The 26419-nt window shown below is 34.0% G+C and overlaps 2 protein-coding genes across 3 annotated transcripts in view; one reads left to right on the plus strand and one right to left on the minus strand.

The window, feature by feature from the left end:
• LOC103270856 (dedicator of cytokinesis protein 7) overlaps positions 1-26419 on the minus strand; it is a 128876-nt gene that overhangs the window by 48555 nt on the left and 53902 nt on the right. The gene's annotated exons all lie outside the window — the stretch shown is intronic.
• On the plus strand, positions 6945-17417 carry ANGPTL3 (angiopoietin like 3). The gene is made up of 7 exons (XM_008068356.2): positions 6945-7494; positions 8098-8208; positions 10753-10867; positions 11916-12029; positions 14297-14392; positions 16295-16561; positions 16924-17417. Exons 1-7 carry the CDS (start codon positions 6994-6996, stop codon positions 17106-17108), a joined length of 1389 nt encoding a protein of 462 aa, XP_008066547.1. The 5' UTR covers positions 6945-6993; the 3' UTR covers positions 17109-17417.

Here is a 26419-nt window from a genome sequence, read left to right on the forward strand (position 1 = left end):
GGGCAACTTGGTGAGACCTCGTCTCTACAATAAATCAAAAAATTAGCCGGGCATGGTAGCATGCATCTGTAGTTCCGGCTCCTTGGAAGGCTGAGGCAGAAGGATCGCTGGTAACCCAGCAGGTCGAGGCTGCAGTGGCCGGGAGTGTGCTACTGCACTTCAGTCTGGGTGACAGAGAGACTCCAACTCAGGAAAAAGTGTGAGGAGAAAAAAGATAATGCAATAATTGGAGACACTATATAGGGGTTTGGGAAGTCTTTTAAAACGGGAAAGGTTTGAGTAAATCTTTACTTTGTATGTATGTACGTATGTATTCATTCATTCATTCATTCGAGTTGGAGTCTCACTGCTGGAACGCAAGTGCAGCAGTCGACCTGCTGGGCTCTGGCAATCCTTCCACCTCAGCCTTCCAAGTAGCTAGAACTAAAGGCCACGCTACCATGCCCGGTTAATTTTTTGATTTTTTTATTGTAGAGATGAGGTCTCACCAAGTTGCCCAGGCTGTTCTTGAACCAGTGGGCTCAGGCAATTCACTCATCTTGGCCTCTCAAAGTGCTGGGATTACAGGCTTGAGCCACCGCACCCAGCCTTTACTTTGTATTTAAAATACTCCTTCAGACTGGGCATAGTGGCTCAGTCCTGTAATCTCAGCATTTTGGGAGACCAAAGCAAGCAGACTGCTTAAACCCAGCCTAGGAAACATAGTGGGACCTCGTCTCTACAAAAATATGGAATATAGGAGACAGGATTTGGTTGCTAGTCACGCATTTAACCTAAAGATATAAAATGCCTTGTTTTTTCTAACACAGTAGATGATGTGAAATAGTAAAAATAACCAGTTAACTTAGTTACTCAAAGTTGTTTAAGTATATGGCTCTAACAGATTAGGGGTTAAAACAATTAGTAGCCGGGCTGGGTGGCTCAGCCTGTAATCCTGCACCTTGGGAGGTTGAGGTGAGTGGACTGCCTGAGCCTGTGGGTTCGAGACCCGCCTGGGCAACTTGGTGAGACCTCATCTCTAAAACAAATCAAAAAATTAGCCGGGTGTGGTAGCGCATGCCTGTAATTCCAGCTACTCGGAAGGATGAGGCAGAAGGATCGCCGGAGCCCAGCAGGTCGAGGCTGCAGTGGCCGGGAGCGTGCCACTGCACTCTATTCTGGGCGAGGGAGTGAGACTCCAACTCAAAAAAAAAAAAAATTAGTGACCTTTCCTGAGTAATTTTTAATCTGAGATCAATTAAAAGTATATTTGTTACTTTAAAAAGAAAGAAACTTCAAATCAGCAAGAAGGTAAATTAATTAAAAAAATGCTGAAACAGTTGACTACCCATTTAGGGGAAAAAAGATGAATTCCTATCTCATCTCTTCATCAAAATAAATTGTAGATTAATCAAAGGCTTAAATAATAAAAATAAAGTCATAATAGTATTAGAAGAGCTTTAAAGAGACAAGATTCTATAGGTGAGAAAAGCACTTCTTAGCATAAGCCACACAAATCATAAAAGACATATATAAACTTTTTTATTTTTTGAGACAGAGTCTTACTCTGCTACCCAGGTTGGAATACAGTGGTGCGATCCTGGCTCACTGCACTCTCCATCTCCAGGACTTAAGTGATCTTCCTGTCTCAGTCTCCTGAGAAGCTGGGACTACAGAGGCATACCACCGTAACCAGCTAATTTTTTTTTTTGGTAGAGCAGGGTCTCACTATGTTGTCCAAGCTGGTCTCAAACTCCTAGGCTCAGGTGATCCTCCTTGCCTCTGCCTCTCAAAGTACTGGGACTACAGGTATGAGCCACCATGCACAGCCAAAACACATAAATTTTGAAGCTTCTACATAACAAGTGATATAAGCACAGGTGGAAGAAAAATGACAAACTGGAAAGACACTGTTACGTATTTGGCAAACATTAGTATCCATAATATGTAAACTAATTTCTAACATTAGTCAGAAAGGGACAAACTTTAAAAGAGGGGAAGGAAGTGCAGGCGGGGTGAGGAATTACACAGATGCTCAGGTAATTCACAAAGAGGGTAGCACGGATGGCTTGCAAAACAAGCTAGATATATGTGTATCTACTTATTACATTTATCAACATTTTTGCTCTTTTTCATTCAAAGCACTGGTAAAAGTATATAGGAAGAGAAGAATGCTCATATACTCCTGGCAGCGATATAAACTGGTACTACCCTTGTTAAGGACAATCTGACCAAAGCAATTATAATTTTTTTATATTAGATTGGAAAATATAGTTTATTTAGAAAGTAAATTAAAGAGAGAGAAAGGAGATTCACCTCCCCAAGGTAGGGGAGGGGGCCAAGGCTCAGCAATCATAATTTAAAAGTCAACATCTGTGACTGTAAATGAAAATATTTATACACATATATAAAAAACATTTTCCATGCATACTGTTTATAATTAGAAAAATTGGAAATCAACTTAATCGCTTAAACGGGGCTGATTGAATTAAGTTGCATCCCTATAATAGATGATTATGCAGCCATTAAAAAGGATGTGGCAAATCTATAGGCATTTATATGAAAATACATTTTCAAATACTAAGGTCTTGAAAATTTGTGTTTTAAAAAACATGTTTTGCTAGTCACCCAAGGGATTTGGTATGATAAACCCCAAAACGTTAACAGTGAAGAGCAAAGATTTTTTAAAATCTTTTATGTGTTTTGGAAACATCTGAGATTTTACAATAAGTACTGTCAAAAGTAAAAAAATTATCAGGTATTAATACTGAACACACACAAAAAAGTAACATACAAAAATTATTCCTTCAAAGTTCATTTAACGTCTACATCTACACTATCCAATAAGATAGTCTAGGGAGACTTCTGAGCACTTTCTATGTGGCTGGTTCTAAGTAAATATGCTGTAAATAGAGAATATACAACAGATTTGAAGACTTAGTATGAAAAAATATAAGGTATCCAATATTTTCATACTGGCTCACATCTTCATAGTAACTCTTCAATTTCTTCTTTTGGAATGATAATGTTTATATATTAAGTAAAATATGCTATTAAAATTAATTTCACCTGTTTCTCTTTCTTTTTTAACATAGCTACTAACATTTTTTAATTTTTAAATTAATTTTAAAAAAGCATATAGCTCACATTATATTTCCATTGGGTAATACTGTTCTAAACAGAGAAAAGAAAGAGAAGCTAATATATAATTCTCACATTATTCTTTATTTTAATTCATACAAACATTTTTATTTATAAATGTGTTTTTCTCAAATAGTTACTTTCAGAATCTTTCCATCAAATATATTAATTAAAAAACAAATTATCATAGTTAAAAAGGAAAAAAATCAAAGAGATACTATGAACAAAAGAGCCAAAATACCTTGTGTTTTATTTGGAAGTCACATCTCCATAAGGTTGCACAACTTGGTGGATGATAAGGACTTTCCTTTGCTTGGAATTTAAACAATTTAGGCTGCTAAATGTCCTAAAGTTCCACATAGCTAAGAAATTTTGCATATTAGTTCCTAGAAATGAGGAATTCTTAAATTAGGACCTAAGTTTGCTAACAGTTTCTTATTTTCTTTGGCATAAATGTATTAATTTTTATAACACTACTGGTATTTAAATAGACCAAGGTTCTATTTAAATAGGCACAAGTTCAAGCAAAGATCAGATTCTGCCTTTAGCAATGTGTACTCACACAGGAGGCATTAAAAGGTAGACAAACGATCATTTATAAAACTACTACTTTCATTACATTTTCCCATGTTGAGATGCTTCTGCATATTGTAATTAGGCAAATTACTTATTTTAAATTATAATCAATAATCAGTTCAAACTACTATAAGAAAAAAATTATCCAGGTTATTACATTCAGAGATAATATACTGTAAACAAAGATTACATGACCATTGCCTCTAATATGTCAATACTATATGTGAGGAATTGCATAAGTGGTGCAAAAAGTGTTAGTATGCTGGTACAGTATCAAATATGGAAGAAAATTCTTTCATTCAATTTCCCTTAGTGTTCAGCTACTTCCATGTTAAAAGCGCTACTTTTCAAATTTCCTTCTCTTAAAAGAATCTGCTATTAACAGGGGATACGCATCTGCTATATAAATTCTGTATTTAGAAAACTCCTAGATGTTATGACTTTTTTTCTCTTATTCATTTGGTAAATAAGTATTGTTGCTACAACGTGTAAGCCATTGGTACTGAAGCGCTATATGGAACATCAATTTAAAAACATGCAGATCCTGACAATAAATAGCTGATAGAGTAACAGGGAAGAGAAGTTCTCGCATCCATATTCTCCCTCAACTAGCAGGAGGATGAAATATCAGGTCAGTAGTTTTAAGCAACAAAAACTGACAACTTAGTTACGAGGTTTTGAAATCTGCCCTTCATGACCAATAATTTCAATCCTAAATTCTTTCTTTTCTTTTTTTTTTTTGTTTGAGAAAGCAGGATTTATTGAGAGGACAGAAAAGTTCCCACAGTGGGAGGGGACCCAAGGGGGTTGCCCAAGTTCTTTCTTTTAAAGGAGAAAATTTGCATTTCTTTTTCGAGTTCAACATACATTTTTATAATTTCATAACATGTACCAATGATATGGGCAAAATGAAAATAAAGAGTTAAGGACTTTTTTTTTTGTTTTTATTACCTTTTTTGGGTCTGTATTGGACACAAAATGTATACACAAACAAATCAGAAAACACAATTCCTTACTAAAGTCAAGAGACCAAAACTCAGAAAATCTACATTCTTGCAAAAATTCCCAATTTACAAGATCTTAACTTGAGATAAGATAATTTTTTTTTCTTTTTTTTTTTTTTGAGTTGGAGTCTCACTCTGTCGCCCAGACTGGAGTGCAGTGGCCGCTCCTGGCCACCGCAGCCTCGCCTGCTGGGCTCTGGCGATCCCTCCGCCTCAGCCTTCCAAGTAGCCGGAATTACAGGCATGCACTACCACGCCCGGCTGATTTTTAGATTTATTGTAGAGATGAAGTCTCACTGCCCAGGCGGGTCTCGAACCCGCAGCCTCAGGCAATCCACTCACCTCAGCCTCCCAAAGGCGAGGGATTATAGGCTGAGCCACCGAGCCCGGCTAGAGATTAGATAATTTTACCAGTAAAATACTATAGTACAGGTGTTAATGCACTGATTGTTTATAACTACAATAAACAGCTAATATAGAATACTGTGTAGTATTTATTATACACCAGGTAATATTCTAAGTGAAAATCTTAATTTTTAATCTTTTATACAACGCAATAAAGTAAATGTTGTCTTCATTGGACAGATGAGAAAACAGAGGTCCCGAGAAGCTAAGTAATTTGGCTAAGGGTCCCAGAGAAGAAGAATAACAAAGCCAGGATCCCAATCAGGCCGCCCTGCTCCCGAGTTGTGCTCTTAACCACTGTGTTATCTACCTCTACCATGATTGTAACATCCAAAGCCCTTAATTCTAAATTATCAAAAGGAATGCCCTTTATTTCATACTAGGAAAAGGCATTTCTAAGAATAGAAATTTGGAAATGGTTCATTTTGTAAAATGATGCTTGACAATTTACAATGTACACTGAAATTCATTATGTCAAAACTCTTTCCTTTGTAAAAAGCTATTAACTTTATGAAAAATTCATTTTAAGCAGCGCTTAGTATATACACACCCAGGTTAAAAATGTTACTTTCATGTGATATAATAACTAACATTTTGAGCACTTTCTATTTGCTGGACACTGTTCTAAATGTTCTACATGCATTATTTTTTGTTTTACCGTAACTATGAATTATGTGCTATAATTACTCCAGATTCACAAATAGGGAAACTGAGGTATGGAGATGTTCAGTAACTTGCCCAAGACAGCTACAGTTGGCTTTCGGGCCCAGACTATAGTCTGATTCCAGAAATCATACTCTTAATAATTTCACCATATTAGATGCCAAGATTAGGCAATTTGAAAGGATTTGTTATTTTTCTCACACGGTTCTTAATACAAACACTCCATAAAGATAATCACATATTTAATTATTTAATTTCAGCATTTAGTAATTTTTCTTTTTAACACTAAGAAGCACAATGAAACATTTATTTTTTAAAATACTACTAATCTTTTGTGTTAAATTTATATTATCAAAATTGTTAATGAGCCCCTAAGAGTTTACTCAGAAAAACTTACAATGGGCAGCTTATTTTTGACACTGAAAGTATTTAAGATTTCATTCTAGTTTGACTTTAGAAGACCACATATCTACTGGTCTTTCACCAGGCACATAGAAAAGAGCCTAGAACATAGAGACGTAGAACACACTGGACAAAGAGGAATGAAATGTCTTTAATGATACTTATTATATATATGTAATTTTGTGATAATATACAAGGATGATTAAGATATACAGAGTGATGCAAAACGATATACTAACAAATAATTATAGTGACAAATAATAAGAAACGTATAAGATAGTCTATACAGAGCACCTCAGGAATACAACACTGAGCGCTGTAATATCCCCTGAGGGAATGGAGAAAGGCGGCAGAAGGAAGGCATTTTAGGGGATGAGTTACTGTTTCCAAAAGAACTAAAGTACAGTTTGAGAAATGCACACTTAATTAATTTACTTCTTCCTTGACTTAAATAATGAATTTCCCCATTAAAAAAGTTTTTGGCTTGTAATTCTCTTTTAAAATCATCAAAAATTAAAATGAGTTTTAAAAACAGGTACATCATAACACTGAATGTGTAGTTTATAATATATCAGTTAAACATAGTAACAATTTCAAATTACCTGTTAGGTTAGTCGCTCATTTCTTTGATTTCTTTAAGCATCGATCTAACTCAATGTAGAAGAAGGTTACATTCGTGCAAGTTAACACAGCTTAATGATTAACTATATTCACCTGCCAACCTCACCTTTCATGTGGCAAATAGTGATATATAGAGTTAAGAAGTCTGGGTCTGCTCCCAGAAGAAAAATAGTTCCCAATCGCTTGAAACTGAATAATTAGGATGAAAATGTACACAATTAAGCTCTTTCTTTTTATTGCTCCTCTAGTTATTTCCTCCAGAATTGACCAAGACAATTCATCATTTGATTCTGTATCTCCAGAGCCAAAATCGAGATTTGCTATGTTAGATGATGTAAAAATTTTAGCTAACGGCCTTCTTCAGTTGGGACACGGTCTTAAAGATTTTGTCCATAAGACTAAGGGCCAAATTAATGACATATTTCAAAAACTCAACATATTTGATCAGTCTTTTTATGATCTATCACTGCAAACCAATGAAATCAAAGAAGAAGAAAAGGAACTAAGAAGAACCACATACAAACTACAAGTCAAAAATGAAGAGGTGAAGAACATGTCACTTGAACTCAACTCTAAACTTGAAAGCCTCCTAGAAGAGAAAATTCTACTTCAACAAAAAGTGAGCTATTTGGAGGAGCAACTAACTAATTTAATTCAAAATCAACCTGAAACTCCGGAACACCCAGAAGTAACTTCACTTAAAGTAAGTAGAAACCAAAGCAGGTTCATGATTATATTTTCAATGTGGATCTTTAACTAAGATATGCTATATGAAATACTTTGTTGCATTGTTGAAACACTTAATTTTTCTTAAAAAAAAAAAATAACCTACGAAAATAAAATTTGTCCTTATAATTTCAAGCTGGTTTTTGTTTCCCTAACATTCTATGAAAATTACAAATCAATTAAATAATAAAATTTAGAATATTAAATCATTACACTATTGCAAATTACTGGAGGTAAGTAAAAAGTTAAAGAAATTTAAATTTAAAACTATTCTCTCATGTTTAAAATAGATAAAAGTAATTCAGTAAATGGTAAATATTTACTCCTATTAAAATATGCTGGGTTTTTTTCTCTTTAATTGAAGCTCAAAAAAATCAAGTTTAGAGATAGTACATTTTAAATAAAGCATTAGGGACAAAAGCATGTGCTATTTGAAAGAAGTCTACAAGAGAAAATGATTGTCAATATTCATTTTTTGAATCTATTAATTAGAAAAGTCAGATTGTGATAGTGTTATAGAAAATAAAAACTAATGTAAAAGAGGAACATAACTTTTAAACAACCTACAATCTATACCCAGACTTTTGTAGAACAGCAAGATAACAGCATCAAAGACCTTCTCCAGACCGTGGAAGAACAATATAAACAATTAAATCAACAGCATAGTCAAATAAAAGAAATAGAAAATCAGGTAAGTCAGTATTTTAATGATATGTCCAGTCTTTCATACTGTTTTATAAAAAACACAACCTTAAAATTATTTAAAAGCTTCAATTAGGTTGTGAGTAAAATGATCACATGAGTATGACTTAAAATTGCAGGCTCTGAAGCTAATAAAGCACCTGGGTTCAAACCATGGCTCTAAAACTTTGTTTGACTTTGAATAAATTACTTAATCCCTCTGTCTCTGCTTCCTCACATATTCTATGAAGACAATAACAACCTATCTCATAGGATTATTGTAAGAAAAAAAGAATTCACAGCTGCCAAAGCAATCCTATTAAAATTTAAATTAGATCATGTCTCCCTTGCTCTAAACCACAAAAGAGCTTTCAGTCTCACTCATCTTGGCTCAACCTTTCGTTATCTCACTGACTTCACCTCCTCTACTCTATCTAGCGCTTTATGATTATGCAAACACATCCAACATGGGGCCACTCAGGGCCTTTGCCCTTGTTGTTCCCTCTATCTAATGTCTTTTGCTGTGGAATCTGCATGGCCCATTCCTCAATTTCCTTTAGATCTTTATCAGACATAAAATTCTCAAAAAAGCCTTCCCAGGTCACCTAACCAAAAATTACAATCCCCATCTCCCATCCCTGAAACCTTCTACCTCCTTTTCCTCCTTAACACTCACCTTTATTTAAAATAATATATGTCTAAGTTATTTGTCTTACCTGTACTAAGTAAGCTCTGTGAATACAGAGATTTTCTTCCCAGTACTTTTGTTGCTGGAGCCTCAGAATATAGAACATTGTTATGACACATAAAAGGCACTTAATCAATTGCTATATAATTAGTAAAAGTTATGCCATATTCAACACACAGAAGTTAATAAACATTTGCTATGAACACTTTTGCCTGCATTACTAGAAACTGTGTGCCCCATAATTAAAGGTCAAAACCCAACAATGTAATTAATCTACAATGTAAATAACTGGTGAGGTGAAAGAGGGAGGCACTTGTTTAGAATAAAGTTATTTCATAATCTAAGCACTCCAATATAAACCATAATCACTTTAAAATATATTAATTAGTAATACTCCTAAAAAGCTATTCAAGAAGGTTCAAAGAATCATATAAATTCAGAGAATCTGGTAAAAAATAGTTCTCAAGAGATATAAAACAAAATACTATTACCACTTTCTACTAAATAAATTCATAATTTTAGGTTCTGCTTATTTTCCAAAAAAGGTTTTTTGTCAATTACTTTTGATTTCTATAATCTCCTGATTAAATGTTCTTTTTCTAACTTTTTTACTGTATCTTTTACTATGATTATAAATGAACCTGCTAACAAAAGCAAAACTTTACCATTATACAATGATATACATTCTGTCTAAAAATAAAAATGTATGAAGAAATCAAAACAATAAATTTCTGAGTTAGAAGAAGGCTTAGAATCATCTGATCCAATTTCCTCATAGGGCTCATGCCAGTAATCCCAGCACTTTGAGAGGCCAAGGCGAGAAATTGCCTGAGCCCAAGGGTTCAAGACCAGCCTTGGCAACTTGGCGGGACCCTGGCTCTATAATAAATCAAAAAAAAAAAAAAAAAAGTTGGGCGTCGTGCTTGTATTTCCAGTTGCTTGGAAGGCTGAGGTGAAAGGACCACCTGAGTCCAGCAGGTCAAGGCTGTGGTGGTCATGAGCATGCCACTGCACACCAGCCTGGGCAACAGAGTGAGACACTGAATCAAAATAAAAAAAGTTTTAAAAAATTAAGAAATAAAAATTCTAAAAACTTAAGTGAATTTAAATCACAGTTACTTAGTAGAAAAGACTAACTCCCAACAAGTATTGACAACAAATCCTGATAAATTATATCCTAGGAAATGCCATTTATGCCAGCATCAAAAAACTATAATGCAAGATATTATGTATTCTGCTTTTCTCACTGTCAATAAGAAAAGTTATCATTCAATAAATTACAGATCAGCACACCTTAAGTAAAAATATAATGTTATTGTTAAACTAACAGTGAACTACTGAATACAGTGAAAGTAAGCAAATAAACCTGCCAAGCTGCCAACATCTACTGATATGTTTACAGGTAAAAACTATCAAGAAAGCACCCCTTTTCAAATTACATACTATGTCTTTATGGCAGGTCTGAGAATCAGTGAGGCCTACAACTGAGAATTATTACATTTAAAATCTATCTGTGTTACTAAACAGAATATTAAACATATTCTATTCATATAAATAAAGAGAATATATTAAAATATTCCAAGTAAAGCAAAGACTCTGCTTTTGGCCTTGCTTGGTTTTTGCTGTTTCTTTTTTTTAACCAGTGTCTGCTTTATTGCCTTGCTCTCTTTATTTTCTGAACTTATTAAATAATGTGCCTGATTAAATATTTTGAGAACAGGTAATCTGTACAATCTGAATAGTGCTGTTTACCATGAACTGAAAGGCAAGACACATAAAAATTGTACTTTTGATATCCTTGCTGTAATTTCCCCTAATGGTATATTTAGGATCATTTAAAAAAATAAATTTATGTTATTTTATCAGCTCAGAAGGACTGGTATTCAAGAAGCCACAGAAAATTCTCTTTCTTCCAAGCCAAGAGCACCAAGAACTACTCCCTTTCTTCAAGTGAATAGAATTAAAAATGTGGAATATGATGGTAAGACACTTTGGTGGTTTCCTTCTTTTAGCTATTATCATTACACTCTATTCTTAGGATCTGCTCTAGACTAAAAGATAGTAAGGAGACATATCCACCAGATACAATGTGTCGATCTAAATTAGATCCTAGGATTCTTTTAAAACCCTATAAAGAACATAATTTAGACAATCAGGGAAATTTAAATATGGACTTAAATATTAGATAGAATGGGGTGTCTATTAATTTTCTTAGATGTGCTAATGGTACTGCAATCATGGAAGAGAATAACTTCATGTTTAAGAGTTGTATGCTGAAGTATTTAAAGAGTTAAGAGTCATGAAGTTTGCAAATTACTTTCAAACATAGTATTGGTGTGTATGTGCATAAAAACAAAGGTAGCAGAATATAAAGAACTGATGAATATAGAAGGGAAGACTATGGTGTTCTCTTCCACAATTATTTCCACTTTCCTGTTTGCTTGAAATTTTTCCTAAGAAAAACAAAAGTTGGCCATTGCCACTGCCATTGCCACCAGTGACTTGCTAAGCTATGATGTGGCCATGTGCTCTCTGAGCTATGGCGAGGTTGTGTTTCCTGGCTTTGGCCCCCTCTTTCTCTCTAATTTACTTTCTAGATAAACTACAAAAAAAAAAAAAGTTTGGGAAATGTCTCCATTCCCAGCAATATAATAAACTCTTAAAACCTTTATTATTTATTTTACATTAATTCTTTCCAATACATCTGTTGACCACCTGCTATCCACCAAAGCACTGTACTAAGTTTTATATGTATTTCTGCCACTTTCTATTGCACCTATGTTTAGCAAAAAATAATAATGTGTTTAAAACTATAATTTGTCACTTTTCTTAAAAAGGGCTCAATTTGGTAATCAATATTTTCATATTACTTAAATAGCATACTATCTAATAAAAATGCCTTAGCATAAACATTGCTGAAAAAAAATCTACATTTATCACAATTTCATGAAACGTCAAGTAAAATCTCAAGCTCCAAAATTATCATTCCTATTACTAAATCTTATATAATAACATTTTGTTGCTTCTAGGCATTCCTACTGATTGTACCTCCATTTATAACAGAGGTGAACATACCAGTGGTATATACGCCATTAGACCTGGCAACTCTCAAGTTTTTAATGTCTACTGTGATGTTAAATCAGGTAAAACCTGTCTAAAGAGAAAACAGTAGCTAGCTCAAGTTACTATTAGCAAGACTAATAATTCTGTTACACACACACATAAAATGGAATATGCATGAGTATTAATATAAATTTAGTACTCTATCTTGTTTACGTATGTATTCGACAGTCTTTTTTACTTTTTAATTTTGATTTTATTTTAAAGATGTGAGGTACATACAATTCAGGATTAGATAGATAAGTGGTCATTGTACAGGTAAAGTTTGGGCATCCCTTTGGTCCCCACTTCCCCTGGTTTGAGATCAGGAACCTTTATTAATGTTATGTGTCCTCCTCCCTGGCAGTGTCCCACTATGCTCATTCCCTTTTTATAGTATTATGATTAATGTTCAGGGTCCACTTATGAGTAAGAACAAGTGATATACTTTATGGCTGTATAATGCTCTATCGTGTATATGTACCACATTTTAAAAAAATACAATCTATTTTGATGGGCAGCATGGTTAGTTCCATGTTTTTGCTATTGTAATGATTTGCATTCTTCCAGGTATATTCCCAGAAGGAGGATGCTGGGTTGTATGGAAGTTCAATATTTAGATCTTTTAGGGATCACCACACTATTTTCCATAGAGGTTGTACAGTTTACACTCCCACCAACAGTGTAGAAGTGTTTCCTTTTCTCCATATCTTCACCAGCCTCTGCTATTTTTTGAGTTATTGATGATGGCCATCCTGACTGGAGTTAGGCGGTGTCCCAGTGATTTTGATTTGCATTTCTTTGATGATTGAGCATTTTTTGATGTATCTGTTGGCTGCTCGTATGTCTTCTTTTCAGAAGTGTCTATTCAGATCTTTTGCCCATTTTTTTTTTTTTTTTTTTGAGTTGGAGTCTCACTCTGTCGCCCAGACTGGAGTGCAGTGGCCGCTCCCGGCCACCACAGCCTTGACCTGCTGGGCTCCGGTGATCCTTCTGCCTCAGCCTTCCAAGTAGCCGGAATTACAGGCATGCGCTACCACGCCCGGCTGATTTTTTGATTTATTGTAGAGATGAGGTCTCGCTGCCCAGGCGGGTCTTGAACCCGCGGGCTCAGGCAATCCACTCACCTCAGCCTCAAAGGCACGGGATTACAGGCTGAGCCACCGAGCCCGGCTTGCCCATTTTTTAATGGAACTGCTTGTTTTTTTTTCCTTTTGGCACATTTGAGTTCCTTGTAGATCCTGGATATATGCCTTTGTCAGATAAATAGTTGGCAAATATTTTTTCCCATTCTGGGAGCTGTCTCCCTGCTCTCTTGATGGTTTTTTTTGCTTTGCAGAGGCTTTTCAGTTTGATGAGGTCTTACTTGTCTATCTTATCTCTTATGGCATGGGCTTTTGATCAGGAATTGGTTGCCTATACCTAATTCTGTAAGGGTGTTTCCCATATTTTCTAAGATTCTTACAGTTTGAGGTTTTACATTTAGGTCTTTGATTCATTTAGAGTTGATTTTTGTGTATGGTGAAGGGAAAGGGTCCTGCTTCAATCTTCTGCATGTGATCAGCCAGTTTTCCCAGCACCATTTACTGAATAGGCTTTTCTCTCTCCAGTGGTTGTTGGTGGAGGCTTTGTCAAAGATGAGTCAGTCGAGAAATTGAGATTTTGCTTCTGGAATTTCTATACTGTTCCACTGTTCCATATGCCTGTTATTGTACCAATACCAGGCTGTTTTGATTATTGCAGCCTTACAGTAAAGTCTGGAAGCGTGATACCTCCCACTTTGTTTCTTTGGCTGAGGATAGTTTTGGCTGTTCGTGGTCACTGCTTCTACATGAATTTCTGTATTGATGTTTCCAGAATGATGTTGGTAATTTAATAGGTATTGCAGTGAATCTATAGATTGCCTTTGGTAGGATGGACATCTTAACAGTGTTGATTCTTCCCATCCATGAGCATGGAATATTTTTCCATGTGCTTGTTTCTCCTTTGATTTCTTTGAGCACTGTTTTATAGTTTTTGTCGTCAAGGTCTTTCATTTCTCTGGTAGGAAGACGCCAAGGTATTTTATGTTTTCATAGTCTCTTCTTCTGTAAAACAATCTGAAGTGACTACTGTCAAACAAGTGTACTATGAGAAAATTCATTAGTTGCTCTTCATTTAACTTCATGGGACCATAATAAATTATAAAACATATTGCCATAACATTAATAAACTACCTTACAAAGCCACCAATTAAAACAAAAAAGGTATTACTTTTTACATCTGTCAACATCAATCTAATAAAAATACATAATTTTTCCCTTATATTCAGGTAGTCCGTGGACATTAATTCAACAACGAATAGATGGATCACAAAACTTCAATGAAACCTGGGAGAACTACAAAAATGGTTTTGGAAGACTTGATGGTAAGGGTAACTACATTCAACCATTCATCCACTTGTTAATTTACAAATATTTACTGAGAAGCTATTATGGACTGGGCATTGGGAAAGTAGCAATAAGTGAGAAACAGTCCCACCCTTCATAAAACTTATCATCAATTACACATTTGTTAGTAATTACACTTATTACAACTGTCATTATTTGAATTATATTTATTACGATTACACATCTATTCTTAATTATACTTACCACAATTTAATTTGATGGCTTATACTTATCATAATTGTAATTATTAAAGATAATTTTGATTAAGTGCTGTGTGATTTGATAAGTGGTAAGTGCTATGAATAAGTTACAAAGAGAACTACTCCTACCACTAGACACTCTATTCTCTCAACATTTTAGATATCAATTGGAGGTCAGAAAGGACAAGGAAACTGTCAAACATACAAGTTTTAAAATTTCAATTGTTTAAATATAATAAATGTATACTATAGAATGTGTAGCTTAAAATGAACTTGTTAACTCAGTGCAAATCATTCTATTTTGATCACATAAAATAATGTAAAATAATGTAAAATAAGCGAAATAAAAAACAAATGTTTGAAATCCAAAAAACACATTTTAAAAATCCACATGATATATAAGTACTCACCTATAAAGTAGAAAAATCCATTAATAGATCAAACTTTTAAATGCTCAGTATTATTTGACCATTTAACAAATTCTATATTTAAACTACTAAATCCCTACCTAGAAGGTATATTCAGTGATGTTTTATAGCTCCAAATCTCTTAACAGTGAGTGTAACCCACAAATAAAAGGCTGACAGTTAAGTGCAGAATACTCATTTATCACTAGTAAGAAAGTAATCCATTTGCACGTGCATTTACCAGCAATCCTTAAAATAAAACTTCCTACTAACTCAATAGCAATAAGAAACCATTGACTTTTATTATTAAATATTTTAATTAAAGACTGTGGTGATGACCTAACTATATTTGTGTTATTTATGCTTTTAATTCCAAATATGAATAATTTTTTAAATTATATAGAAAAAATTGTTAAGAATCATGTTTTTTAATGCTTTAAATGTTTTTAAAAATCTATTCCTAGCCAGGCTCAGTGGCTCAGCCTGTAATCCTGCGCTTGGGAGGCTGAGGTGAGTGGACTGCCTGAGTCCGCGGGTTCGAGACCTGCCTGGGCAACCTGGCGAGACCTCATCTTTACAATAAATAAAAAAAAAAAAAATTAGCCAGGCATAGTAGTGCACGCCTGTAGTTCCAGCTACTTGAAAGGCGGAGGCGGAAGGATCACCTGAGACCAGCAGGTCAAGGCTGCGGTGGCCAGAAGCGGCCACTGCACTCCAGTCTGGGCGACAGAGTGAGACTCCAACTCAAAAAAAAAAAAAAAAGAATCTATTCCTATCTTTTTCGACAAAGAAAACATATTATCAAGCAAATACTAAAGGCCAGGTTTGTATGTGAGGACAATGAAATCATTATTACCCAGGTCTCTGGGAATACTTAACAAATTTTTTGATTGACCATGGATGTTAAAAAACAGTTGACAGAAAAGCCAATCTATATAAAGACTCAGAAGTGAGACATTATTCTACAAATAACTGGACTATAAAATATCTATAATAGTGTAATACATTTCACATCTGAAACATCTCATAATATATTTTTCTGAAAGAATATACAAGTTTTAAGCAGGTCTATTAATACTTTTAACATTTTGTATATGTAACTATTCTCAATAAAATTGTTTTAAAAGGAAATATTTTAAGAAACTCTAAAATGACCAAGGGACTCAAGATTAAACAACTTAATTACTTACACCAATTAAAAGCACTCTTAAAAACTGCCAGTGCCTAACCTGTAGTAAACAATTCAGAGATTTTTCAAAATGTTTCTTTTCAGGAGAATTTTGGCTGGGCCTAGAGAAGATATACTCCATAGTGAAGCAATCTAATAACATTTTACGAATTGAGCTGGAAGACTGGAAAGACAACAAACATTATATTGAATATTCTTTTCACTTGGGAAATCATGAAACCAACTACACACTACGCCTAGCTGAGATTACTGGCAATGTCCCAAATGCAATCCCAGAACACAAAGATTTGGTGTTTTCTACCTGGGATCACAAAGCAAAAGGATATTTCGACTGTCCAGAAAGCTATTCAGGTATCATTTTCCTGATACCAATACTTTATTTTCATATCTTCAATATATCTTTCCACAGTATTAGTCATTATCTATAATGTGAACTTTTAAAAATCCTAATTCCAAGTAAGCATTTTCTCTATAGGTAAAATAAATTTCTTAACTATAATAATGAACATGTTAATTCTATTTTATCTCTAATCCTCCTCAGTTTTTTTTAATTTTTGGTGGTATATATAACACTTATACAGATTACTTACAACTGAGATACAAGCATCTACAACACTGTAATATTTATAAGAAAGAAGGATAAACTCATAGGGAAATAATAGTAACTATATTGTGTGTTTGTATCCATTAAATTGCATATCTATCTCTTTTAGGAGGCTGGTGGAGGCATGATGTCTGTGGAGAAAACAATCTAAATGGTAAATATAACAAACCAAGAGCAAAATCCAAGTCAGAGAGAAGAAGAGGAATATCTTGGAAGTCTCAAAATGGAAGGTTATACTCTATCAAATCAACCAAAATGTTGATCCATCCAACAGATTTAGAAAGCTTTGAATGAACTGAGGCAAATTACAAAGCCAATAAACTAAACATTAAATTCATCCCAAGCTAATGTGGTCTAATAATCTGGTATTAACTCCTTAACAGAAGAAACAGTGAGAAATAGATTTATCTTAAAGTCACTATCATTATAAGATTAAACAAAACATCACATTGCCTCAAAGAACACCATTTACTCTTCTCAGTCAAAATTCTTATCATATCATTTGTTCATATTATTTTGTGATACAGGAATTTAAAGATTAGACAGTAACAATTTAAATTATAATCAATAGGTAAATTTTAAATAACTTTTTAAAATAAAAAATCATACAAAGAGACTTTTATTTTAAATCATCATGTGGACTAATTCACAACTTCCCCACTATACCAGTCATTAAAATCCTACACTTGACCAAATACAAAGGACTGATAATTGCACAGCTCTTAAATGCTATCATATTAATTTCAAAACTAAAAATTCAGTCCACTCAGAGTACATGCAAAAAAATCTGTAATATAAATTTTAAAACTGATGCTTCGTTTTGCTACAAATTAATTTGGAGATGTTTGACATGATTTGTTTATGAAGCCAAATGAAGCAGGATGAAAAACTGCGTTAAAATAGGTTCATAGTCCTTTAAAAAAAATGCAGTAGGTCACACTTACTAAGTCACATTGACTTTAGCATCAGGTACCACTGTAGCTTAGCATATTTGTTAACTTATCTATACTGTAATATATTTTATACTTTTTAACACCTAATACTGTGAAACCAAATAATTGTAAAAGGATCTTGTCAGAATACAGTAAGAATGAATAGTTTATAGCAACAAGCTGAAGTCTAATAATATTAATAATTTATTCCCCCTGGACATACTATGAGTCTAATACTTTTATGAAGAATTTCAAGTAGAATTAAACATCATAACAATTTACTGAACATTTAAATAGCCTGACAGGTATGTATGTATGTTTAAAATTCAATAAATAAAGACTCAGTCCCTAAATTATAAAAATTTAAATTTGTGTAGTTTTTTATTGATATAATAGATATACAATTGTTATTTCTATTTTAAATAAAGTAAACTCCAAATCCCCAAGGACTATTACATAGAAATTTTTACCATAATATCATGTCAGTATTTGTTTTGAAATGTTTTTAAAGAAATTACCCATAAGAAATAAAATTTTAAATTAAACACAGTTTTTAAATGATATAGTGCCCAAGTTATATAGTGACTTACCTTACCTTTGCCAATAAATATTCAGCATTATGTATTGCAAATTATCAAATATACATGTCACATATATACAATGGGTGGTGCCAAAAAAAGTATTCACACTTTAAGAAAGGAAAAATTGTATTAAAATGGCAATTCTCAATATATACCAATAACAAAAGATGAATACAAGGCACGTCTAACTTCTGCAATTACAAGAGGCACTCAAAGTGGTTACCATCAGCAACCAGACACTGCTGATTATGGCAAACTAAAAGTAATACATAGATAACATCTCTTAAAATATGGATACATTTTTTTGGCATTCCCAGTTTATATATCACATATATAAAAGATATGTATGATCTATGTGATTCTACATAAATGTTTTGTTGTAGAAAGAACCAAAGAATAAAAGCAAGAACAGGCTGTAAGTTTCAGAGCCACGGCCCAAGCTATAAAAATTGACATTGATTATTTTGGAGCCAAAATATCAAAATAACTTCCACTCCCCCAGTTGGAAGCATTCAAATCCAAAATAACTCATTATTTAATATACAAGTGCTTCCTCTATTTGTTTTTCAGTTTTGTTTTTTAACAACTTTCACACGACATGTTTCACTTTGTTCTTTTTAGGATTACTAAATCAGGTATTTTCTCCCATATAAAGCTTAGATTGGGAGATCATTATAGTAGAAAAAGAAAAAGGAATTTTTTCTTTATGTTTCACTAAATTGTGTCCTTCTAGTCTTGCTACATTGCTTAAAGTGTTCAAACTTCACCGCTAACTCACTGTTGTCTAATCGAGTGGCCTTTTCTCAGCCTACCCTTTCTGTGACCTCTCTACTACTTACTAATACCCTTTTTTCAAAGTTGACCTTCACCCTGCTTGCACAGTTGTACTACACTCTCTATGAATTGGCCCTCACTCAAGGTCCATCTTTATAACTCTACTCTTTTCTCATACTTAGTACTGTGGGCCAATGTACGACCTTCAATAATCTTTTCTATGCTGACCCTCAGACATTGCATCTACTCTTAAGGACTTATCATCTATTTTCCATGCACAAAGTTTCAAAATCTATATATTCATCCCAGGTCTGCTTCCAGTTCCTCTTTTTATATTGCCTACCTGCCATTCAATGTCCTCTAGTGCCCTCACATTCAACATATCAAATCACAAATTCCCCAGACCCTTCCTGCCACTGTTAACCCTTTCTACACATTTTCCCCTCCCTTCTCCCTCAAGCTTTCTTCTTAACTACTTTTTTAAGAGACAGGGACTTTTGATTTATTGTAGAGACGAGGTCTCACCAAGTTGCCCAGGTTGGTCTTGTGGTGGCACATGCCTATAGTTCCAGCTACTTAGGAGGTTGAAGATGAAGGATTGCCTGAGCTCAGCAGGTAGATGCTGCGGTGGCCATGAACATGCCACTGCACTCCAGCCTAGGCAACAAGGTGAGACCCTGACTTAAAAAAAAAAAAAAAGAAAGAAACAGGGTCTCACTCTGTCACCCAGGCTGGAATACAGACACGATGATAGCTCACTGCAGTCTCAAACTCCTGGGCTCAAGGGATCTTCCTGCCTCCGCCTTCCAAGTAGCTGGAACTACAGGTACATGCCACCACACCCAATTTTTAAATTTTTTGTAGAGACAGGAGCTTGCTATGTTTCCCACACTAGTCTTGAACTCCTGGACTCAAGCAATCCTCTTGCCTCAGCCTTCCAAAGTGCTGAGATTATAGGCATGAGTCATCAAGCTCAGCTGTTAACTTCTTTATATCCATTAATATCATCACTATGATTCCAGTCACAGAATACGGAACATAGAAGACATCTCTTGCTTTTCACTTAACTTTTAAAAAAATTATTCTCAGGATTTATTATTGTTATTGCTGTTGCTGTTATTACTGTTTTGAGTCTGGGGTTGTTATTATTATTATTATTATTACTATTATTTTGAGTTTGGGTCTCACTCTGTTGCCTAGGCTGGAGTGCAGTGGCATGACCACACCTGGCTAATTCCTAAATTCTTTGTACAGATGAGGTCTCACTACATTGCTCAGCTGGTCTCAAACTCCTCCTCTCTTATACCATAAACCACTTCTCTTATACCATAAACCATGAAGTCCAATATAATCTTCTTTTGAAACATCTCTTAGTCTGATAAACCCTCTTCGCACGAACTGTCTTTAACCTGAGTCATAGGTTATCTAAATAGTCTCTTCCTGGCCTTCTAATTTTGTCTCTCTCCTCCTCAATCTTCCTAAAACAAATTTATAATGGCTGCATACACTTTGACCTGTGTCCCTCAAGCCTGTCTATTAAGGAAGTCAACAGTTGAGGTAATAAACATATATCTTTACAGGTTCTGGAGCTACAGGATTAAATAGCTTGTTATATTTATAAATTTCTTTTAGTAATTACAGGGATCTCATCTTAAATCTTAGAATCTTATCTTAAAATTGCATGTAAATTGTGTGTTATACATCATAAATCTAACTTCATATAAAAATATTTCTTTTTCTCCCAAATCTTCTAACAAATGATGCTCTATAGTTGCATCACATTTATCCTGTGGACTTGTATATACTATAGAGCTGTACAAGAATGGAAACCTCCCTAAAATGAGCATGGACCTATGGAACAAAGTCCACATCCCTTATAAGTATTCAGGAGTCTCTATAACGTGGCTCCAAATGGCCTCTTGAACCATTTTTCCCCACAACACAAACACTCTGCTCTAATCAAAATGATCTACTTTTAAACATCTTCTCTATGCCTTCCTAGTATATTCCAATGTCTAGGATGTCTCCCCATACCTTTCTGATTGGCTAGGTCCTATTAATACTTCAAGGTGCAGATCTCTTACTTCTTGCACAAATATCCTAGTAAATGGCAGCTCCTTCTTCTGAAACTGCAGCATTGCTATCTGGACCCCTCAAATGGCGCTCAGTACAGGAAGAAGAGACAGAGAAGTAAATCTGGCAAATCATAATCATAAAAATTCTGAGAAATAGTCACAAAAGCTCCAAAAGCTTCAAAGACAGTCAATCTACTTGATTTTAGTGAATTAATGGAAATAGCATAAAAAATAGTCAATCTACTTGATCTTAGTGAATTACTGGGAAATTTCTATACCAGTATGAATTTCACTGAAAGCAAATATACACACTTCTCATTACAGGATCACCTACTGTAGTATAATCTAGTTACACACTGTCAGCCATCCTAGAATCAGCATGTTTCCATGCTTGTATCTCTTCTTCCCAATAGCATAACTCATGGAAGTCAATTAACTCATTCATGATTTTTTTTAAAAAAGGTATTGATTAACCAGTATCTATTGAGCATCTACTATTTGTTTTCTTTACAAAACCTGTTCCAAGTTTGTATTCATACATATTCTACCTTCTGTTAGAGGATAATCAAATTTCCTTTTTTTCCCCCCGCATCACTAACAACCATAAGCACTACATTTGTGTATATACTACCAGGTGGTTATCCAACACAGCAACTGACCCTTTAATCAAGGTCCAAAGTACTCTTATAGCAAACCAACTAGGGCAGAATTACTCAATTGGTGTGAAATGTACAGTTCAAGGTCATAAAAGGAGGACAATCTCTCAAAATAAGCCTCTAAAAAAGAGGTTTCAATAACATTTGGAAATACAAAATATAATTAAGGATTACACTTTTTTAAAGCTGTTTTCTAAATTTATGTTTAACCCTAAGAACAGTCATACGCCTACTAAAATGATTATGTATCTTTGAAAGAGCAATAAATTACAACCTTAAAAATGTAAGGTGATCGCTTTTTCAACCTTATTTCATTCAAATTGGCAAGCCTCAATTTTCATACCCAATAGATGGGAATGATAATAACCTTGCCAAATCTACTTCATGGAGCTGTAATCATCAAGTCAGATACTATATTCAAATTGTTTTATGAACTACAAAGTTCTAAAACAATAGACATACTTTTAAAAGCTGAATCTTAGATATCACTCTTCACATTTCTTTAACTGAATAATCTGTGCAAATGCTTCCTAACTGAAAATACACTAATTTTCACAACAGGAGAACAAATCTGTTCTTCTTACAGTCTACTCCTGGTTTTGGAACTTTGCTTCTTCCCCTGGGAATCTGAGATAAAACTTCATCACCTTCAGATGATGAGACAAGAGCTCTCAGCTTAAGAGTTTTCATAGTTAAAATAAACTAGGACCAAATAGATAGAATAAAAGTCAGAGTGGTATATCTAGGGCAAAATCAAAACAGGGGAGTATGTGGCAATAGCCTGAGATGTCTATGAACACTACACATAAAAACAAAGACCAAAAAAACAAAACAAAACACACACACACACACACACACAAAGACCAATACTCTCTACAGCAGGGGACCATAAACTTGAACAGAAAAAAAAGTTCCTTAATTTTCAGTAACATTCAGTTCTTCCTTAAATTATGAATACAGGAAACAAACCATAACTAACCATAAGTATTAGTAGGACATAAGATTTTGACATTAATAGAAACTATACATATTTTTATAGCATAACTATCATAATGATCTCAAAATATCATTGATGCCTATTACTATTTAGTACTAATGCAGTCATTTTAGATATAAGGCCAGATTTCATTACTAATGCAGTCATTTTAGATATAAGGTCAGATGTGGCTATTTAATATATTAATAAAGAAACATATAACACAATTCTAATATTTTGATAATTTTAATTCAATATAACTTATTTCTTTGTTATTCTATGTATTTTATTTTATGTATTTAAAAGCATTACAGGTTGAGTAGCCCTCAGTCGAAATGCTTGGGACAGAAGTCTTTCAGATTTCATATTTTTTGGATTTTGGAATATTTTCATTACACTGATTGCTGAGCAACTCAAATCTGGAAATACAAAATGCTCCAAAGAGCAGTTGCTTTGAACATTCTGTCAGGGCTCAAAAAGTTTCAGATTTTGGAGCATTTCAGATTTGGTATGTTCAATCTATACTCCACAAAAGAGGGTCATAGCGTTCACAAGACTGCCAAAGGTACCATGGCACAAACGATAGGAAACCAGCTTCAAAGGGTTCTATACCATCATACAGTAACCTAGTTTAAGTAACATGAATTGCATGGCTGTCATGTCATAAATAGCATACATTTACTGGTCTGGCTGGCCAAGCTATTCCTAGAACAAAAATTTTAGGGAAGAAGTACAATCAGTGAATAACAAGCTTATTAAACTACTCAAGTCTGAGCCCACAAGTGTGAGACCAGCCCAGGAAACTTGGCGAGACCTCATCTCTACAATAAATCAAAAATTAGCCAGGCGTGGTGGCATGCACCTGTAGTTCTGGCTACTTGGAAGGTAGAGGCGGAAGGGTTGCCGGCACCCAGCAGATCAAAACTGGAGTGGCCGTGAATGTGCCAGTGCACTCCAGCCTGGGCGACAGAGTAAGACTCCAACTAAAAAACAAAAACAAAAACAAACAAACAAAAAACTAACAAGGGTAAAATTATAAAGAGAACATGAAACATTTCATTTGTTATTGTGGTTAATTTTTTTAAAAGCCTTTATCTGTTAGAGATACATACTGAAGGATTTAAAAATAAAGTTATATAATGTTCAGGCTTTGCTTCAAAGTAGTTAGTACTAAAAAAAACAAAAACCAAAAAAAAAACAGGACAAACAGACAAAAAAAGAATGACAATGGAACTTAATTATACTGCTCTCTTTACTTTTATAAAATTTGCAATTTTCCATAGTGAAAAGTCTAAAACTATATTCAGAATAGTTCACAGATAATAGATTTACCAAGGATTATTAAGAACTCTGTGGATATATCCCTAACTGCTAAAGTCCAGAACAAAATTCTTTCATTTTTTTTCTCACTATGATAGTCACCAGGTCTGAACCACTGCATTTATTCTTACATTCTTAGTAAAACCCTATTTGCTAGGTATAGTCGTTCAAAAATACTAAATAGAAAAGCAAACAATGCCCAATAGATGATTATAACTAAGGCTATTGTTGGCAAAGAGGCTAACTCCAACTCCAATGAATAATCCTGCCAAGAATATCATGTACTCTGGGCACATCTCTTAAAACCTAGCAGTCAGTAGAACACAAGAGCATTTGCTCAGTTAGATGTACCTTGATCTATTACAACTCAAATGCAACAGTGGTGATCAAGTAACAACTTGGAACACAAGTAAAACTGCACGTGATCTATTACCTGACTTTTCAATGATTTCAAATATTCAATAAAGAGATTTTTCCCCACAAATAAGGGCTCTTTAGTTTTCTTAATGTAACAATTACACTAGTATTTTTTCTATGATACTGTGCTAGCTTAAGTATTTCCTTGATAAAGCATTTGATGTAAGCCCCAAAAAGTAACGACATATTCATATGGTTTGGTGCAAAAAGTAACATACATTCATTTCCTGATTGCTAGAAACTACCATATATCTATGTATCCTCATTTACCCCTATAGAGAATTTGAAAAGACCAGGTCCTTCCTGGGTTAACCCCACGCAAATGTAAGTGATCAGCCATGTGTGGGGGAAAAAAAGAGTTTGCTATTTAAATATGAAGAATCTCTTACTTTGGGTATAGCTTAATAATAGATTATATATATTATTTTATCTTATTTTATTTTAAAGCTATGGGGTATAAGTCAGGATTATGCACATAAGTGGTTTAGGTACAGGTTTAAGTCTTTAAGAAGTCCCGATATTGTCTTTAAAGGCATATTTAAAAAATACATAAGTAAAAATAAACTAAAATATACCCCTACTAGACAGCTTTCTCTAAATTATCTGATAATCAACATAAAAATTAGAAGTGAAATGTGTTAAGTAGTTGGAAATCCATCACTTTTGGAATACAGTTCTTTCTCCTACAGTTTCTACCCTCATTCATGCTTCAATCATGTTCATTCATTCTATTTAGACAATAATTTTTCTTTTTTACCCCTGAAACCCTTTACAATCCCTTTAAGTTTCTTACCAACACTAAAAACAATGTACAAATATTTTCTTAAAATACATATTAAAAATGCCTAAATTCCTGGTTGTTTCAGATATAAATTTGAACCCTCTGGAACTTCAGCTTTGCCACTTACAAAATAGGAATAATAACATTGGTTCTGTGAATGCCACGATGCAGAGTTAATGAGACAATGGCCATTTATAAACTAAAAGGAGTCCTAGTGTCAACTTTATTTTCCTTTTTTAATATTAGGCTCTGAGAAAATACAAACATAAAGATTTGTAATACGACCACTGGTGTGTACCACCAGAAATTACAGTTTATCCTAAAACATTACGGAGAAGGCAAAAATGGCCTAAATAAGCTAGATTATGATTACTGTGACCCAGCCCAATCATTCAGTTAGAAAATATTTATGGAATTTTCTATAAATTATTGATAATATCTGTATATTAATTATCTGTTGAGGCTGTCATAAAACTTTTTTCAATTCCAGAATTATTTCTATCTATGCCAGGTTTTCTAGATATGCTAAAGTTTTTAAAAATAAATTACAAATTCCCAAACATATTAGCTGTCCATGGGACCAAGGTTTTCTAACAGTATTAAGTAGAATAAGCAACATACGTGATTTGGTTTTCAGGTCCCATGGACACGGAGAGTCTAAATAATAACATAAGCCAGACCAATACTGACTTTGACAACCTCCCTTTTAAAATCATTCCCTTTATCCAGTTATACCCCAAAAGCCCAATACCTTCATGCTTTTCAGACTAATCTCTCAAGTTGTACAATGCATAAGTAAATGTAATCTAATAAGCCAATGCTAGCAGTAAATTCTAAGTTCTATTGAGCATTTAATATGTGCCAGGCCCTTTAATTTGTGCCACACACTTTACACACATTTCATCCTCACAAATTTCTAAGATGTAGGTAATTTTATTATCCCCATGTTAAAAAAACAAAAAGGAAAAGCAGGCATTACTCAGTTTTAAATACAACAAATTCTCACTTAATGTCATGAGTAGGTTCTTGGAAACTGCAACTTTAAGGGAAACAATGTACAGCAGGCCCTTGAAAAAGCATTTTCTTTAGTACT

Source organism: Carlito syrichta, unplaced genomic scaffold, assembly GCF_000164805.1.
Source record: "Carlito syrichta isolate Samal-C Ts95f unplaced genomic scaffold, Tarsius_syrichta-2.0.1 Scaffold310501, whole genome shotgun sequence".
NCBI lineage: Eukaryota > Metazoa > Chordata > Mammalia > Primates > Tarsiidae > Carlito > Carlito syrichta.